A 20,058-nucleotide genomic window follows, 5' to 3' on the forward strand; every position below is an offset into this window, starting at 1 on the left:
CATGGAATTCTGGGATAGGAGAATTCTGGCAGTTGAAGTCCACATATTTCAAAGCTGATAAAGTTGAGGAACAGATTTATTCTGTTAAATAGATTATTCAGTGAAAGACAACCTAAAACAGGGATGGTGAACCTTTTTTCCCTCGGGTGCCGAAAGCGAATGCATGCACGCTATTATGGATGCATGGGCTCCCACACCCATAATGCCTGGGGAGACCAATAATGGCCTCCCTCACCCACTGGGGCCCTCTGGAGGCCAGAAACAGCCCATTTCCCAACTTCTGGTGGGCCCAGTAAGCCCATTTTTCACCCTCCACAGGCTCCAGAGGCTTCCCTAAAGAGTGGAGAGCACAAAAATGCCCTCCCAGAGCCTGTGTGAACTGAAAATCAGGTGGCCAGCACACAAACGTGTGTTGTAGCTGAGCTAGGGCAACGCAGGGGTGGGCTACTGCCTGGACGGGGGGGGGGACGCAGTGGGGTACACTGAAAGATGTTGAAAGAAAATGCAGGGCATCCTGCATAAGCCACGCCCGCAGTGTGGTAGTAAAAATTTTGATTGCCCTTCACTGGGGCAACGGCTCACGTGCCGACAAATATAGTTCCGTGCGTGGCACACGTGGCGTAGGTTCACCATCAGTGACCTAAAACATCCACTAAACGTCATGACTGGATGCCATTACCTCTAAGAGACAGCCACTTATTTATTTTTATTCATTTTATTTATTTATTTGTCCAATACACAATACATATTGAAGAGAGAGAATAGACATGTAGTAATGTATATAAAGAAAAGGATAGAAAAGATATAAAAATAGAGGAGAAGATATATGAAAGGAAGAAAAGATATATGAGATAAAGGAGAGACAATTACTGACCTCTTAGGAACCTGGAGAGGTCAATCGTGGATAGTCTAAGGGAAAAATGTTGGGGGTTAGGGGTTGAGTCCAGTAATGAGTTCCACGCTTCGATAACTCGATTGCTGAAGTCATATTTTTTACAATCAAGTTTGGAGCGGTTAATATTAAGTTTGAATCTGTTGCATGCTCTTGTGTTGTTGCGGTTGAGGCTGAAGTAGTCATTGACAGGCAGGACGTTGCAGCATATGATCTTGCGGGCAATACTTAGATCATGTTTTAGGCGAAAACACGGCGAAAAGAACACTTAAGTATAAATTCTGCTTTTTAAAAATTTCTTTTTTTTCCCTTTTCTTTTTTCTTCACCCTCAACCTTTTGCCTGTGTTCTTTCCCCCCCCAAAGACTGGAACCAAGCTATCCTTGCAGCAGATCCTTTTCAAACACTGAATTAAGATCTTTTTTTAAATGGGATTTTTATTTTTTTTATTTTTAAAAGTCTTTATTAAGTTTGCCTATAATAACAAACACATATATACAAAAACATACATCACACAACACAGACATAACATAAAGTTAACAAGTTTCTATTATAGCTTATGTGTCCTATTTTCTTGAATATTTACAAATTACAATATTACCATCCTTAATATAGTCTAATATCTGCAAAAATCTGTTTTCAGTAAATTGAGTCACCTATTTCTTTTTCAACAACTATTTCATTTATTTTACTTGAGTAGATATCTAGTTATCTTCATATTAAATACACGGGCAGTGGACTAATAGAATAGAATAGAGTAGAATAGAATAAGATTAAGAATAAAAAATACCAAAATTTACTATAAAATAGATCTACATATACAGTAATACCTCATGATACGAACTTAATTGGTGCAAGGAGGAGGTTCGTAAGACGAAAGGTTCGTAAGACGAAACATTGTTTCCCATAGGAAACAATGTAAAGTCAATTAATCCGTGCAACCAAAAAAAATCCCGCAAAAAAACGGCTTTCGGCGACTGCTGGGAAGCCGCGGGGCTGTTTTAAAAGGTCGCAGCCGGCCTGGGGGGCTTCCCAGCACCCCTTCTTTCCTCCCGCTGGGCAGAGAGCTTTTCCCTGGGAAACCCCCGCAACCCTTCCGAACTGAATGAAGCGCCCTCCATCCCTGGAGGCCCGGGGCCTGGACCACTTTTCCCCTCGAGTGGGGCCGAAAAAAGCCCAAGAGAGTCCGAGGGGGCCCAGACAGCCACTCCGCCCCCTGCCCGGTTTCCAGGAGGGGAATCCCCGAATCCCCGGCCCAGCACCTCCGGAGGCTGAAAGGCGCTGCTCTCTTGCCCTCGCAATCCTTGGGGGACACACAAGGCCGGCGGAGAAGCCGGCCAGGCTCAGTCCTCTCCCGGCTTCCCCAGCAGCGCGGCTTGGCTTCCGTAGGGCCAAGTCATCCCCGCGCTTTCTTCCGCAGCTGCGATCGGGGCTCCCTGCCTGTCTGCCGGCCTCCCTGCCTTCTTTCCTCGCGGGGGTGGGAAGAAGGTGTGGGCCGCGGTCAGAGAAGCTCCGCAGAGGCGAAGTTTGGCGAGGTGTCTCTGGTCCTTTTGCTTTCCTTGGCGCGCTTTTCCCCATCGCAATCTGGGTTGGGGAGTTTTTGGCGGGCGCCGGGCCCCCCCATTTTCCAAATTCCCCGGGCCCGTGACGCCACTCCCAGTAGTACCGCCCTATCGGCGACCCTGGGTGCACTGCTCCAGTAGTGGCCTGCAGATGGCGCAATTCTGGCGTGATAGCTCCGGTCTGTCTTTGCCGATCCATGAGCAGCGCCATCTTTTAAAAATAATTTTCTGTGATTTTCGGCTCTCTGAGCATGCGCAGAAGGAAAACTGTCCCTCTGCGCATGCTCAGAAGCAAAATTGCACTGGAGATACACGCGCACAAGAGAGCATAGCATGCATGTTCAATGTCATGATGTGCATATAACGCACCGGTAGGAAAAGGTACGCAACCCGACCCTGCTTCAAATCCCAAAGATCTTTACCTTTTAGTTACATTCTGATAATGTTTCTGTACTACGTTGAGGGACAATTCATCCCCTCATTAGAGCCAACAGTCATGAAAAGAATTTAGACAGTAGAACATGAGGAAACAGGGTGGGGTGTGCAATTTAGAATTACAGATTATAAAGTTTCTCAGATTAAGAAATCAGAAGTCATAACCAACCTTTATAGAAATATCTCCTCAGGGCTCTTGAGGTAACTTCCGCAGGTTTGGCATATTCCAGGCACCTCTAATGAAATTCATTTAAGAAAGTAGTTAGGTTCTTTGGCATCGGCAGCAAGAAAGAACAGTCATCATTTCAGTTCACAGTCAGGTCATCAGTTGGAGCCTGCAGTGATTTTCTGGAAAAGTTCAAGATGTTCTTTGCACAAATGGAAACATATCTTGGGAAGCACTAACATCTATTTGAGCACAATTTTCAGGCCAGATTAATTTATTCTTAAGTGTTGTAACAGCTACCTGAAAGGATTATCTTTAAAAAACTAAGCAAGTAAGAATTTGAATAGGAGTCCACCAAGAAAATCCTTGGACGTCTATTTGTGTAAAATCATTGTGAGTATTTGTGGTACGATTAGGGAATTTTGGGCTAGAGTCGTGCTGTTTATAAAGACTGAGCCAAAGAATGTGTTGAAGAGGTTAGCTTTGACTGTTTCATCACAGCATTCTTTGTTGTTGGGTCCTTTTAGTGGTGGGATGGGTCTCGACTCGAGTCCTTGAGTTTATTTACAAAGTTGTAGAAGGCACGGTTAGCTTTGGTGCGCAGAAGGTTTTTCTCTTGTTTGCTGTGGTAGTTGAAGGATTCTGTCTTTTTTTCGGTGTCATATACTTTTGTAGCTTCCTTATTGATAGGGGGAGTTTGTTTTTCTTGGTTATGGTGGTTATTAGTGGTATGTGTAGTCTGATTGTTCTTTTGACTTCGAGCAAGAAGATATTATAGAGGTAATTAGCAGTGTTACAGCCAGAGAATAGAGTTTACCAGTCAAGAGTTGAGAGGTCAGCCTCTATGAATTCATAGTTGGCTTTTTAAAAATTGTACTTGGGTGTCCCATGATTAAGGTGATTCTTGCAATGGTGTAAATTGAGGCTGAAGTCTATCATCCTGTGGTCACTGTTGGAAAAGGGTTCTTTTATTTGTAGTCCCTAAATTGCGCTTTTGCTGTTGCAGAATGTGAGGTCAAGGCAGTTGTTGAGTCCAGTATTGTTCGTTACTAATTGGTCAAGTCCCAGATTGGTAGCACTGTTGTATAAGGTTGTTTGGACACATTCAGTCATGCATTTGTTTAGGATCCAGCTAATGTGAGGCAGATTGAGGTCTCCAAGAAAGATAAGGGGTTATGTGCAAGAGGCTACCCACATTAGCAGTAAGGTTAACTTGTTCGGATGTGTGATGTAGTAGTCTGGGGCTCTGTAGCAAAGTAGGAAGCAGAGAGTGTTATTTAAGGATAAATTGCAGACAATGGTTTCGGGAAGGGTGAGATCATGTGTAACTTGGATATTTTTTACAATTATTGTCTTTTTGTAGAATATAGCTACTCTACCTCCAGTGCGGGTTTCATGGTCAGACCGGAAGACAAAGTAGTTTCTTGCTGTGATGATGGAGTTAGGAAGGGATGTATTTAGCCATGTTTCGCAGACAAAAATAATGTCGAAGGTGTCAGTGTTTAGAAGGAGGAGGAATTTAGACATCATATTAATTACGCTTCTTCAATTGATTAATTTGCATTTGAGATTAGTATTGGATTGTCTTGAGGAAATAAGGGGCACACTTTCCTAATCTTTGTTGGTGGTGTGTGGCATGTTGATTTGTTATTGGGGGATGGTCGGTTGGATGTTGGGGGATGGATTGCGGGTCTTGTTTTTGATGGGTTCAGCATGGTAATCTATGTATAAGTTTGTTTCACCTAGATCCAGTCATCTTTTGAGTTCCACACGGACATCTTGGCAGTGGATTTTTTTGTTATGAGATCCTTTGTGCGACCAGAGAAGTGGAAGGAATTACTGTGTGTCCAGTTTTGCTTATTTTATTGCAATTTAGATGTCATGTAGAAGACCTCAGGAGCTCTGGTTAGAAGTTGATTCAATGGAACAAATGAACAGGAAAAGGCCATTTTCATATATATTCCATTTTTGTATGTGTTTTATCCAGTTACTTTCTCACTGCTGTTCTTGGCTGCCTTGGGAAGCTGTGCAGATGACAGAGGCCCTCTAGCAGAATGCTTCCAAGATGCTGATTATGAAGAATTCCTAGAGATCGCCAGAAATGGTCTGAAAGAGACATCAAATCCAAAACATGTTGTGGTTGTAGGTGCAGGAGTGGCTGGGCTTAGTGCAGCCTCCGTTCTTGCAGGGGCTGGGCATAAGGTAAGACATTGAAAAATTACTTTAGAATGATGCCTCTTACTCCCAACTCTTGGGTAATCCAAAAGGATGACATGATAGCACCAAAAGTCAATGTAAGATCTACTAGGATTATGAGAGCTGCATTTTCCCCATCCATGTCTTACAATTTATACTTTAAAGCAATCCAGTCTGTTTATATTACAATCCTGAGCCTAGGCCCTCCCTCCCTCCCTCTCTTTCTTTCTTTCTTTCTTTCTTCCTTTCTTTCTTTCTTTCTTTCTTTCCTTCTCTCTCCCCGCTCTCTTTTTTGTTTGAAGCACCCCCCCCAAATAAAATATTACTCATAAGAGAAGCACTCACAGAAAAACAAGGAAATATCAAGCTGTTAAGAACCTGCCTGAAGCTCATTCCACACTCCTGCCTGATAGAGATAATGACAGTATAGAAAGTGGAAGCCTGACTTTTGGCTCCATTCAACAAGCAAACAGATTCCTAGAAAACCCATTCAAGACAGGATATTTTGAAATTTCCCCATGGCAAGATTTGGCAGCTAAGAAAACACATCAGTATTTATTTATAGAAGGGGACCTTGCAGGTCATCAAGTCCACTACCACCACCACCCCGCTCAAGCAGGAATTTCTACACCCTTTGAGACAGATGGCAGTCCAATCTCCCTTTGAAAGTCTGAAGGGTTGGGGCTCTCACAATATCCACTAGCAAGCTGTTCCACTGGTTGATCCCTCTCACTGCCAAAAAGTTTTTCTTCACTTCCAGGCTGAATCTCTCCTTGGTCAGCATTATTCCTTGTCTGGCCTTCTGATGCTTTGGAAAACAGCCTGACCCTCTCCTCTCTGTGGCAGCCCAAGTATTTGAACACTGCTTTCATGTCAACCCTGGTCCTTCCCTTCTCCAGACTGGCCAAGCTCAGTTCCTACAGCCACTCTTTGCATGTTTTATTTTCCAGATGCTTTGTCACCCTGATAGCTCTCTTCTGCACTTCCTCTAGAATTTCAATGTCTTTTCTTTGTAGTCTGGTGAGCAAAACAGTACCTCTAGGGAAAAACTTTGAATTTCATACCTGGGAAGATGCCTCAAAGAACACTAGTGAGGAAGGACTTTGGGTGTCAGAAGAGAAAGATGACAAATGTTGAGCAGGTATCATAGAAAAATGCCCAACTTGTGGTAAGGAACCTTAGGGAAAGGAAGAAGGGCCAACAGCCATACAGTGCTGACATCTCAAAGCCAAGTCAATCATATTATGACAAAAAGTCTCCCCCAAATAAGTCACACGGCAGCCGAATAGGAAAGTTTTAATAAGAAACTATTTATTTATTTATTTATTTGTTTGTTTGTTTGTTTGTTTGTTTGTTTGTTTGGTTGGTTGGTTGGTTGGTTGGTTGGTTGGTTGGTTGGTTAGTTAGTTAGTTAGTTAGTTAGTTAGTTAGTTAGTTAGTTAGTTAGTTAGTTAGTTAGTTAGTTGGTTAATTAGTTAGTTAGTTCGTTCGTTTGTTAGTTCGTTTGTTAGTTTGTTAGTTCTTTAGTCCAATACATAATACACATTGAAGAGAATAGATGTGTAATAATATAAATAAAGAAAAGAATAGAAGAAAAGATTTTTGCGGGTTCGAACTTTGCAAAAAGTCTATACCACGGTTTTTCAAAAATATTAATTAAAAAATACTTTGCGGGTTTTTTCCCCTATACCACGGTTTTTCCCGCCCGATGACGTCATATGTCATTGTCAAACTTTCATTTGCCTTTAATAAATATTTTTTTAATAAACTTTAATAAATAAACAGGGTGAGTAATAATTTAAATGGTTGCTAAGAGAATGGGAAATTGCAATTTAGGGGTTTAAAGTGTTAAGGGATGGCTTGTGATACTGTTCATAGCCAAAAATAGTGTATTTACTTCCGCATCTCTACTTTGCGGAAATTCGACTTTCGCGGGCAGTCTCGGAACGCATCCCCCACGAAAATTGAGGGAACACTGTATAGGTGAACATATTTGAAAGGAAGAAAAGATAAATGAGAAATTGTCAAAATGACTTTCCTATTTGGCTCCAGGTGACCGTTCTTGAAGCTAGTGGACGTGTGGGAGGACGAGTCACCACTTACCGAAATGCCATAGAAGGCTGGTATGCCAATCTGGGACCCATGCGTGTTCCTTTAAGGCACAGGTGAGGTATGAGGTGAACATGTTTACTTATCTCTTCTCCTTGCATACTACGAAGCCTGGAGGGTCATAGAGCAGTAGTGGGTTCTGCATGTGCAAAAGTGTCCTGGCTGCGTGGGCGGAGCCTCCTCTCCACCGCCACTACCAGTTTGCAGAACCGGGCCGAACCAGGAGCAACCCACTACTGTCGTGGAGGTATGTCCTGAAACAACATTGCTATTTTAGACTCTGAGAACGCCGGCCTGTATTAAATTTCATATATTTGTAAGAGTTCAGTAGCCACTTACAACTTGGCATCAAAGCCTACAGCAATTTGGCCTACAGTTGGCCTTCTCCGGGTCCCGTCGACCAAACAATGTCGTTTGGCGGGCCCAGGGGAAGAGTCTTCTCTATGGCGGCCCCGGCCCTCTGGAATCAACTCCCCCCAGAGATTAGAACGGCCACCACCCTCCTTGTCTTTCGCAAATTTCTCAAGACCCACCTTTGTCGCCAGGCATGGGGGAGTTAGGATATTCCTTCCCCTGGGTCATTACAAGTTATGTATGGTATGTTTGTGTGTATGTTTGGTTTTTATAATAAGGGTTTTTAGTTGTTTTATTAAATTGGATTGTTACATGTTGTTTTTTATCATTGTTGTTAGCCGCCCCGAGTCTGCGGAGAGGGGCGGCATACAAATCAAATTAATAATAATAATAATAATAATAATAATAATAATAATAATAATAATAATTTATACTGGGTGAACAGGACAAACATGATGAAGCATGAAATGGAGTATTGCTGCTGGAGCATTCACAGGATTGGTTAAGATAATTTCCTTTAGAATTAAGAGGTCAAATTATGTGGAAATATCTAACTTGGCTTTCAAAAAGCTAAGCAGGCTCAACCTGATACTGTTTAATACCTGTTGTGAGTGGTCCATGACTGGGTCAGTTAGTGACAGATTCTGAGGAGGATGAACCGGGGCCGTCTTAGTACTCTAGTCAAGCGTTCTTGCCAGTTGAATCAGAGAGTGAGAGTGAGGGAGAGTTGGAACCAGAGGAACCTGAGGAACCTCCAGAGACTGTAAAAACTCCAATGATGGTAATGTTTGACTTAGAGGAGGAGAGGGACGTGGGAGACCAGAGCCCCTATTAGATGCCAGGGTAAGAAGGTCAAGAAGTAGACAGAAATATCTTTATGGGGAAAAATTCAGAAAATGAGTCTATGAAAGAAAGTCTAGTCAGTATATCTCTAGGGAACAGTGACAACACCCAGACAATATAAAAGGAGGATTTCTGGGTTGTGAGGAAGTAGATTAGACTATTATTTTAGATCATTAATTTAAATTAATTGGATTTAGGACCTTATATATTGTTCCATTATATGTTGTAAGCCATCCCGAGTCCTTGGAGAGGGGCGGCATAGAAGTCCAATAAATAAGTAAGTAAGTAAGTAAGTAAGTAAGTAAGTAAGTAAGTAAGTAAGTAAGTAAGTAAGTAAGTAAGTAAATAAATAAATAAATAAAATTATTTGTTTCTTTGTTTATTTATTTATTTATAATAAATAAAATTGGCGTGGTGTGACAATGAGTTGTAATTTATTATTTATTATTTATTTATTATTTAGATTTGTATGCCGCCCCTCTCCGCAGACTCGGGGTGACTCACAGCAAAACAAAACAATTCATGACAAATCTAAATTATAATTTAAAATATTTTTAAAAAACCACTTACTAAACAAACATACCTACAAACATACCATGCATAAATTGTATATGCCCGGGGGAGATGTCTCAGTTCCCCCATGCCTGATGACAAAGGTGGGTTTTAAGGAGCTTAAGAAAGGCAAGGAGAGTAGGGGCAGTCCTTATCTCTGGGGGGAGCTGATTCCAGAGAGTCGGGGCTGCCACAGAGAAGGCTCTTCCCCTGGGGCCCACCAAACGACATTGTTTAGTTGACGGGACCCGGAGAAGGCCCACTCTGTGGGACCTAATCGGTCGCTGGGATTCGTGCGGCCGAAGGCGGTCTCGGAGATATTCTGGTCCAATGCCATGAAGGGCTTTAAAGGTCATAACCAACACTTTGAATTGTGACCGGAAACTGATCGGCAACCAATGCAGATTGCGGAGTGTTGGTGAAACATGGGTATACCTAGGTAAGCCCATGACTGCTCTCGCAGCTGCATTCTGCACGATCTGAAGTTTCCGAACACTTTTCAAAGGTAGCCCCATGTAGAGAGTATTACAGTAGTCAAACCTCGAGGTGATAAGGGCATGAGTGACTGTGAGCAGTGAGTCCCGGTCCAGATAGGGCCGCAACTAGTGCACCAGGCGAACCTGGGCAAACGGTGGCAGTGTTAGATCCGGAGTTCCAGAAATGCTTTGCTGGCAAACTGTTGCTTTTCCTTTAACATCATTGCACAGAGATGGAGCTGTTTGAGAAACGCTGAAGATTAATGAGGGTATGTTTTGACAACATATGTAATCACTGTGGAATGTTTTAATTAGCCTGAGCTCCCAAACTGCATTCAGCTCCGTTATCTATAACTCAACTTGACCGGGAACGTTGCCAGCAGAAATTATAAGAATGACTCTATTTTGTACCTTTCATTTCTAAAATACAATTTTGTTCTGGTTTGAACTTTGTGCCATTGGGTGGTTCTTGGTTCCAATCCATTTAGTCCCAAAACAGAACAGTACCTGGATGAGAGACTACTAGGAAATCCTAAAACTCTAGGCTCCACAGGGAAGTTAAAAAAAAAGCAACCTAAAAGGCAGAGCAAATAATTGAGAATAAAACCAATTTAATTTGGATTGGAATCATTCTGTTTGATCTTATCTTTCTTCCAAGTATCTATTAATGTGAGAAAAGTGAACCAGAATGATTTTAGTAAGACAAATGACTTGTAAGAGTTCATCCAGCAATTTGAGAGGGGTTGATGTTTTTCAGTGCTGTTTTTTCCCTCTCCTCAATTAGTAGTTCTTCCTCTTTTTTTACAGAGGGAAAAGGCGGTGTTGAAACTGGAAATTCTGGCTAAGTGTGTGCAGTTTTTCTTTCTATATGTAAAGCAAAGTGAAAAGAAGACAGTGATACTCCAGAAATGATGGCAGAATAATTATTTCACCTTCACATTTGTACTTTAATTCTCTTGATAATCAGATACAATCTTCACTGCTATGTTCTGCACAGAACTATACATCATTCTTTCACTGTTTTCTCCTTTCCTCTCCCCAGGATTGTCCGGGAATATATCAGAAAGTCTGGTCTCAAATTAAACGAATTTGTACAGGAAGATGAGAATGCCTGGTATTTTATTAAAAACATCAGGAAGAGAGTATGGGAAGTCAAGAAAGACCCCGGCCTTTTGAAATATCCCGTGAAGCCCTCAGAAGAAGGCAAATCGGCTTCACAGCTATATCGAGATTCCCTCAAAAAGGTTCAGATAAGTTGTAAAATTTATCTTTAATCAGGAAATTTATGCTATGGCTTGTTTCAAGCAGTGAATTACATAGACAATAGCAGGGGTGGGTTCTAACGTACCTTGCTGCTAGTTCACTTCCTCCCAGGCCAGAAGAAGAAAAAAAGGAAAAAAATCCCCCTCTCAAAAAAATCTGAAAAACCCCTTCCCCCAAAAATTGAAAAAAAGATGTCAGCCTCCATGGACTAGTACTAGCCGAACCAGGTCTTTGATGTCATTGTGACATTGCCAGTGGTTTGCTACCAGTTCGGTTAAACCAGTCCAAACCGGGAAGAACCCACCATTGTACAAAAGCTATCAAAAGCATTCTCCAAAACTAGTTTCTCTATGATCCATAACGGATCATTCACTTAGTATTGGTTGTTTTTCCAATAGATTTGGATTTCTAATTTGTCATCATTTCTTTTGCTGTTGAAAATATCCAGGAAGAGTAGCAACATGCTGGTTTTTCTCCCCATGTGAATCTTATTTCTTGAAATAAATGTTATTGATTGTTTCACGTGCATTCTCTACTTGCCCCTTTTTTACTAAGACAAAACTATTACCTTCATATTGGATCCATACTTTTGGCTGTATCTGTAGGAGTGCCATAGTTTCATTATAGTGCTATAGTTTTATTATACTATACTGACTTTAATAATTTTTCCCATTTATAATAAACCTAGTTCTAATCTGCACAGTATGATAATTTATTGATTCTGCATTTGACCTTTTCAGATGTGTCTTTTTTCTTTTGTTTGATGTAATACATTTTTAAGTAAAATATTTCCTTTTCCCTTCTCCTGTGTCTCCTTTCTCCTTTCTAAATCATTCTCAGATTATAGAAGATTTGAAAAGGACTAACTGCAGCTACATACTACATAAATATGACAGCTACTCAACGAAGGTATTTGGACTGATATCATGTTTCCAAGCAGTACAGTTTGAGGGGGGGTATTTGCGGGGGGAGTAATCTTTAAGGTTTAGTATCATGTTCTCCTTACAGTATTATCAGAATATGAGACAAATTATGAGGAAAGCCTTCTGAAGACTGGGGAAGGTGAAAACAGCCTCCTCCTTGTTCTGACTTCGGGCTGATTCATATAATACTCAGAATAAAAGATTTCTCAATGCATCTCATTGTAAAACATATTCTCTTTAATTTCCATTCTAACACTACAACTCTGTAGGCCGTCCTTTTCTCTCATCATTATTATCTCAGCAATTAAGTAAATAAGCTTGGCAAGAGCATAAAAGACATTCCACAAGTCATTCTAAAATTTATGACTAATTAGGGCTAGCCAAGAGTTATTCAAGAGACAGATAATAAATCACACATGGTAGCTTACACTTTGGTGTAAGTTTGACATGCCGCCATTCTTCTTTACAAGATTGAACGAATTGCACCATCTCTTCCATTTTACATCCAGAAGTGAGGTAATTCACTAATTAATTACTCTCTAATATCTCCTACCCCTCTCTTCTGAGCGTTTCTGAAACCTCCAAAACCGAGCATCTCTCCACGTTCTATCTTCCTCATTTGAGTCACTAGAACTCATGTCTACTTCATTAACTTCGTGGTCTGCACTGACATGGCTAACTGTTGGTAGAACAGGGGGATTTATGATCTCTAAATCCCACTCATCCTCTGAATTTGGGCCTAGAAAGCCTAGAACTAAGACGCCTTAAACAAGATCTAAGTATTGCCCACAAGATCATATGCTGCAACGTCCTGCCTGTCGGCAACTATTTCAGCTTCAACCACAACAACACAAGAGCACACAACAAATTTAAACTTAATATTAATCGCTCCAAACTTGACTGTAAAAAATATGACTTCAGTAACCGAGTTGTCGAAGCGTGGAACTCATTACCGGACTCCATAGTGTCATCCCCAAACCCCCAACACTTTACCCTTAGATTATCTACGGTTGACCTATCCAGATTCCTAAGAGGTCAGTAAGGGGCGAGTACAAGTGCACTAGAGTGCCTTCCGTCCCGTGTCCTATTGCTCTCCTATACCTCCTATACCTTTCTTCTATTCCTATATCTCTTCTTCTATTCTTTTCATGGATATGTTCTATTACTATACCTTATTTTCTATTATTTCCTAGATATATCTTACTATGAGTATCTCCTCTATAACCTTCATCATGTATTTTACTATGTGTATATAGATATATACCCACAAAACCCTCATTGTGTATTGGACAAAATAATTAAATAAATAAATAAACAAACAAACAAAAAATAAATAAACAAACAAACAAACAAATCTGAAAACTCCTCACAGTGCAATGGAGTTCACACAACATCCCCACCCTAAGGAAGGTTGAAAATCATCTGGCCAAGAGGCTGAAACTGATGTAGGGCAATACCTCACATGCCCTCAGGGTCCTCACATGCCCTGAGTCCTTCGGCATTGGGTGGCATAGAAGTCGAATAAATAAATATGGCTCAGGGTGCCACCTGTGGCATATGTGGCATAGGTTCGCCATCACGGGCCTATTCAGACTTAGTTCTTGAAGTGGGGAGTGAGAACTTGACACTCCCCAAATCATTCTGAATACTAATTACAACATGCTTGCCATAAAACATCACTATTGATGACAAATATAGTAAAGCACAACAAAAAAAGGTATTAAGGGCATCACAGAAATACCAGATTTTCTTCTTAGGATATTTACTTATTGTTTGTTTGTTTTATTTATTTATTAGTTTTATTTATTGATTAGATTCGTATGCCGCCCCTCTCCAAAGACTCGGAGCGGCTCACAACAATAAAACAGTACAAATCCAATTCATTACAAGAATTTAAAAACCCTTAATATAAAAAGCAATCATACATCTCATATAAACCATACATAAAACATTGTTTGTTTGTTTGTTTGTTTGGGTTTTTCGTTTGTTTGTTTGTTCGATTAATATTCCACCCAATCCTGAAGGACTCGGGGCAGCTTACAATAATAATATGAATACAGTGATCCCTCGATTTTCGCGATCTCGATCTTCGCGAAACGCTATATCACGATTTTTCCCACCCGATGACGTCACTCTCTTCCTTCCTTTCTCATTTTTCTTTCTCTCTCTCTTTCTCTATCTTGCTTCTTCCTCTCTCACACTCTCTTCCTCCCTCTCTCATCTCTTTCTTTCCTTCTCTCTCTTTCTCTATCTCTCCCCCTCTTGCTCTCGAGCGGCAGGCGGCGGGCGGGCGGGCGAGCGGCGGGCGGGCATCAGCGAGGAGCCAAAGATCGGGGTTTCCCCTTTGCGTGGGTGGCGAGGAAGACCCAGGGAAGGTTTCTTCGGCCGCCCAGCAGCTGATCTGCTCAGCAGCACGGCGAGGAGCCGAAGATCGGGGTTTCCCCTTTGCGTGGGCGGCGGGGAAGACCCATCTTTGGCTCCTCGCTGCTGCTGCGCTGCCGAGCAGATCAGCTGCTGGGCGGCCGAAGAAACCTTCCCTGGGTCTTCCCCACTGCCCACGCAAAGGGGAAACCCTGATCTTCGGCTCCTCGCTGCTGCTGCACCATCTGCGCATGCGCGGCCATGGACAAAAAGGGCGTGCATGCGCAGATGGTGTTTTTACTTCTGCAACCCTACATCGCAAAAAATCGATTATTGCGAGGGGTCTTGGAACGGAACCCTCGCGATAATCGAGGGATCACTGTAGAATACAAATAGATACAGAACAATAAAAAGAAGTCGAATATAATCTAAAACTATAAATCGTACAGTACATACAGTAATTAGCAATAGCATTTAGACTTATATACCATTTCACAGTGTTTTTATAGCCCTCTCTAAGCGATTTACAGATTCAGCATATTGCCCTTAACAATCTCATTTTACCCACCTCAGATGGATGGAAGGATAAATTAACCTTGAGCCATTGGTGAGATTTGAACTGCTGAACTACGTCTAGCAGTTAGCTGAAGTGGCCTGCAGTGCTGCACTCTAACAACTTTGTGGCACTGGACCAGATTATCTCAGGGACCGCCTTCTGCTGCACGAATCCTAGCGACCAGTTAGGTCCCACAGAGTGGGCCTTCTCCGGGTCCCGTCAACTAAACAATGTCATTTGGCAGGGCCCAGGGGAAGAGCCTTCTCTGTGGTGGCCCTGGCCCTCTGGAACCAACTCCCCCCGGCGATTAGAACTGCCCCCACCCTCCTCGCCTTTCGTAAGCTCCTTAAAACCCACCTCTGCCGTCAGGCATGGGGGAACTGAGATATTCTTTCCCCCTAGGCCTTTACAATTTATGCATGGTATGTTTGTTTGTATGTATGTATGTTTGGTTTTTCTAATAAGGGTTTTTTAGTTGCTTTAGTATTGGATTTACATGCTGTTTTTTATTACTGTTGTTAGCCGCCCCGAGTCTACGGAGAGGGGCGGTATACAAATCCAATAAATAAATAAATAAATAAATAAATAAATAAATAAATAAATAAATAAATAAATGAATAAATGAATAAATGAATAAATGAATAAATGAATAAATGAATAAATGAATAAATGAATAAATGAATAAATGAATAAATGAATAAATGAATAAATGAATAAATGAATAAATGAACAAATGAACAAATGAATAAATGAATAAATGAACAAATAAACAAATAAACAAATATAAATAATAAATAAATAAACAAACAAACAAACAAACTGCATCCAGTGAAGGGCTACCAAAATGTTTACTATCACACTGTGGGCGTGGCTTATGCAGGATGCCCTGAATTTCCTTTCATCTTTCAGTGCAAATCGGGTGCTCTGGGATGGAGCTCCGTTTTTGTTTTTTTATTCATTCATTCATTCATTCATTCATTCATTCATTCATTCATTTATTTATTCCAATACACAATGAGGGTTTTAGTGGGTATATATCTATATACACATAGCAAAATACATGATGAAGGTTATAGAGGAGATACTCATAGTAAAATATATCTAAGAAAGAATAGAAGAAGAGATATAGGAATAGAAGAAAGGTATAGGAGATATAGGAGAGCAATAGGACAGGGGACGGAAGGCACTCTAGTGCACTTGTACTCGCCCTTACTAACCTCTTAGGAATCTGGAGAGGTCAACCGTAGATAATCTAAAGGTAAAGTGTTGGGGGTTTGGGGATGACACTATGGAGTCCGGTAATGAGTTCCACGCTTCGACAACTCGGTTACTGAAGTCGTGTTTTTTACAGTCAAGTTTGGAGCGGTTAATATTAAGTTTAAATTTGTTGTGTGCTCTTGTGTTGTTGTGGTTGAAGCTGAGGTAGTCACCGACAGGCAGGACGTTGCACTGCATTCCCTCCTGTCCCACTGCATTCCACTCCATCCGGGCAGCAGCCCACCCCTGACTGCGTCACCTCTGCACTATTTAAACTACATGCTTACTGCAATTGGGTTTTTTTGGCTGGCACTGCACACTTCTAGCTCATGTTTAGTTGGTTGTCCACTAGGTCTCAATGATGCCTCTCCCAGTCACTGCTATTAAGTCTGGTTTCACCCAGTTTATATGTATGGCATTGTGGGGTTTTTTTAACCTAAGCCTAGGTATGCAAATGTATTGCAGACGGTAATTTGTCAGCAATTTAATAATTTCTCTCCCCAAACAGGACTATCTAATTAAAGAAGGAAATCTGAGCCAGGGAGCTTTAGATATGATTGGAGACTTACTGAATGAAGATTCTAGTTATTACATGTCTTTTATTGGGAGCCTGAAAAATGATGACATCTTCTCTAACGAAAAACGGTAAGCAAACTTGTATCACTTGGATTAATGACTTCCTCATCATTGTCCCAATTTAAAGGTGAAATTTATTTATTTATTTTATTTATTTATTATTTGGATTTGTATGCCGCCCCTCTTCGAAAACTCGGGGCGGCTCACAACAAGTGAAAAGACAATCCAATACATAATCCAATTAATTAAAATATTATAAATTTAAGAAAAACTCCTATACTAACATACACACACACAAGCATACCATATATAAATTCAACGTGCCCAGGGGAAGATGTTTAGTTTCCCCATGCCTGACGGCAAAGGTGGGTTTTGAGGAGTTTACGGAAGGCAGGAAGAGTAGGGGCAGTTCTGATCTCCGGGGGGAGTTGGTTCCAGAGAGCCGGTGCCGCCACAGAGAAGGCTCTCCCCCTGGGGCCCGCCAACCGGCATTGTTTAGTTGACGGGACCCGGAGGAGGCCCACTCTGTGGGACCTAATTGGTCGCTGGGATTCGTGCGGCAGAAGTTCATCCATTGAAGGATCCATGGGAATTTGCAATGAACTGGAGATAAAAAGTCTGCAGGAGGGCAGGGACATACGTAGTCACAGTCAAATCCTCCTTATATTGGTGTGGGAATGTACACAAACCCTTAACCCCCAAATAAAGTTATGGGCATCAGTTAATCCAGTGGTTCCCAACCTTGTTTTGGCCATGCCCCACTAAGGACCTTTAAAATCCTGATGCCCCCCCCCCCCCGCCCCGTGACATAGAAACATAGAAGACTGACGACAGAAAAAGACCTCATGGTCCATCGAGTCTGCTCTTATACTATTTCCTGTATTTTACCTTACAATGGATATATGTTTATCCCAGGCATGTTTAAATTCAGTTGCTGTGGATTTACCAACCACGTCTGCTGGAAGTTTGTTCCAAGGATCTACTACTCTTTCAGTAAAATAATATTTTCTCACGTTGCTTTTGATCTTTCCCCCAACTAACTTCAGATTGTGTCCCCTTGTTCTTGTGTTCACTTTCCTATTAAAAACACTTCCCTCCTGGACCTTATTTAACCCTTTAACATATTTAAATGTTTCAATCATGTCCCCCCTTTTCCTTCTGTCCTCCAGACTATACAGATTGAGTTCATTAAGTCTTTCCTGATACCTTTTATGCTTAAGACCTTCCACCATTCTTGTAGCCCGTCTTTGGACCCGTTCAATTTTGTCAATATCTTTTTGTAGGTGAGGTCTCCAGAACTGAACACAGTATTCCAAATATGGTCTCACCAGCACTCTATATAGCAGGATCATAATCTCCCTCTTCCTGCTTGTTATACCTCTAGCTATGCAGCCAAGCATCCTACTTGCTTTCCCTACCGCCTGACTGCACTGTTCACCCATTTTGATACTGTCAGAAATCACTACCCCTAAATCCTTTTCTTCTGAAGTTTTTGCTAACACAGAACTGCCAATACAATACTCAATAGTTCTTACTATTCAAAAGGTGAACTCCTACTCACATGGAGGAAGCCTAAAAGGCCATTAACTTGGTTTAAAGAAGGTTCCAATTGGTCCCATTAAAAAGCAAATTGCCCCACTGTGGCTTATCCAAACTATACACAACTCAGGAATTAAGTTGTTCATTTCAGTTCAGGCATAAATTTCCCTTTTTATATTCTCATAATTTTCCTTTTTTATATTATTTCAAAAGTAAAATGTTTTATATAAAATATGTTACAAATGTAAAAATATTTTATCAATATCAAAATATTTCAATATCAAATTTTTTGTATATTTTCCTGGGATAAATTTGTATAGATAAAATGATATTGCTAATAAATTCGAAAGGCTAGTTTTTAAATCAAACATATTTCAGTTGTCTGCTTATCGAAGAATTATACAAATGCGTTATGATCGTAGTATCTTTTCTTTAATGACCTTCCTGATATGCTATCACTAGATATTTATTTATTTATTTATTTATTTATTTATTTATTTATCATGTTTCTATGCCGTTCTTCTCGTGGGACTTAAGGCGGCTCAGAGTAAACAAATACAAAGCATGAAAAAAATCTAATCATGAAGAAATCTAATATTGTAACATTGTAAGCCACCCAGAGACACCTTGTGCTAAAATGGGTGGCAAGCAAATTTGATAAGTAAAAATAATAAATAATAGATAACAAAATTAATTTCTTTGCAGAACTGTTTTCATTTAATTTAGCGGCCCCGAGTCCTTGGAGAGGGGCGGCATTCAAATCTAATAAATTATTATTATTATTATTATTATTATTATTATTATTATTATTATTATTAATTTTCCTATGACTAAATAGCATTTTATTCACTGATATCACTATCCAATTTTAGCACAGCAGGTTTTTACTTCCTCTGTCCCATTTGGTCTTGCAGATTTGATGAGATTGTTGGTGGATTTGACCAGTTGCCTATATCCATGTCTCAAGCCATTGCGAAAATGGTGCATCTCAATGCCCCAGTAGTCAAGATACAACAGAATGTTGAGAAAGTCAGAGTGGACTATCAAACCTCAGAAAACACCCTGTCAAGTGTGATAGCTGATTATGTCATTGTGTGCGCCACATCAAGGGCCACCCGTCGCATCACGTTTGAACCACCCCTTCCACCAAAGAAAGCACACGCTTTGCGGGCTATCCACAACAGAAGTGCCACCAAGATCTTCCTCACTTGCACTAAGAAGTTTTGGGAGGCTGATGGCATTCATGGTGGAAAGTCTACAACCGATCTTCCATCCCGATTCATCTACTACCCTAATCATAACTTTACTAGTGGCGTTGGGGTTATTGTGGCCTATGTCATTGCTGATGATGCCAATTTCTTTCAAGCTCTTGATACCAAGAGCATTGCTGATATTGTCATGAATGACCTTTCATTAATCCATCAGCTGCCCAAAAAAGAGATCCAGGCCCTCTGTTACCCCTCAGTAGTTAAAAAATGGAGCCTGGATAAGTATGCTATGGGTGCTCTAACCGTCTTCACTCCCTACCAGGTGCAAGATTTTAGTGAACTACTTGCTACAACTGTAGGGAGAATCCACTTTGCAGGGGAGTATACTACCCAAGTTCATGGTTGGATGGACACCGCAATTATGTCAGGGCTGAAAGCAGCAAGGGATGTGAATCGTGCCTCTGAGAAGCCATCAAGAACCTACCTGATCAGTGACAATCAACTTTAAGAAGGTGATCAACAAAAGGAGAATTATAAACAGAAAGTTAAAGCCACTTTCCCCATTCTGGCAACTTCCACATGTTTCAGACTAAAATTTCCAGCCCACAAACTGGGAGTTCTGTAGTCCCAGAGGAATTGACTCCAGAAGGAATTGGGGAAAGTAAGATGATTTGCCCCAACTAAATTATCAAGTTATAAACCACAGAATGAGAAGGATTACTAGCATGCCACCCCAATTTGGAAAGGAAGTCCCCTCAGGAAAATCTATATACAGTGATACCTCATCTTAC

At 41.0% G+C, this 20,058-nt stretch overlaps 1 protein-coding gene across 1 annotated transcript; it reads left to right on the top strand.

Annotated features, from left to right (window-relative positions):
• The first annotated feature begins 202 nt into the window (after positions 1–202).
• Positions 203–19,775, top strand: LOC139159389 (L-amino-acid oxidase-like). Its single transcript, XM_070736709.1, has 7 exons — positions 203–292; positions 4,993–5,256; positions 7,303–7,415; positions 10,627–10,828; positions 11,688–11,756; positions 16,453–16,589; positions 18,974–19,775. The coding sequence occupies exons 1-7, from the start codon at positions 203–205 to the stop codon at positions 19,773–19,775; spliced, it is 1,677 nt and encodes a 558-aa protein (XP_070592810.1).
• The last annotated feature ends 283 nt before the right edge of the window (positions 19,776–20,058 follow it).

The sequence above is a fragment of the Erythrolamprus reginae genome, chromosome 2 (genome assembly GCF_031021105.1).
Source record: "Erythrolamprus reginae isolate rEryReg1 chromosome 2, rEryReg1.hap1, whole genome shotgun sequence".
Lineage (NCBI taxonomy): Eukaryota > Metazoa > Chordata > Lepidosauria > Squamata > Dipsadidae > Erythrolamprus > Erythrolamprus reginae.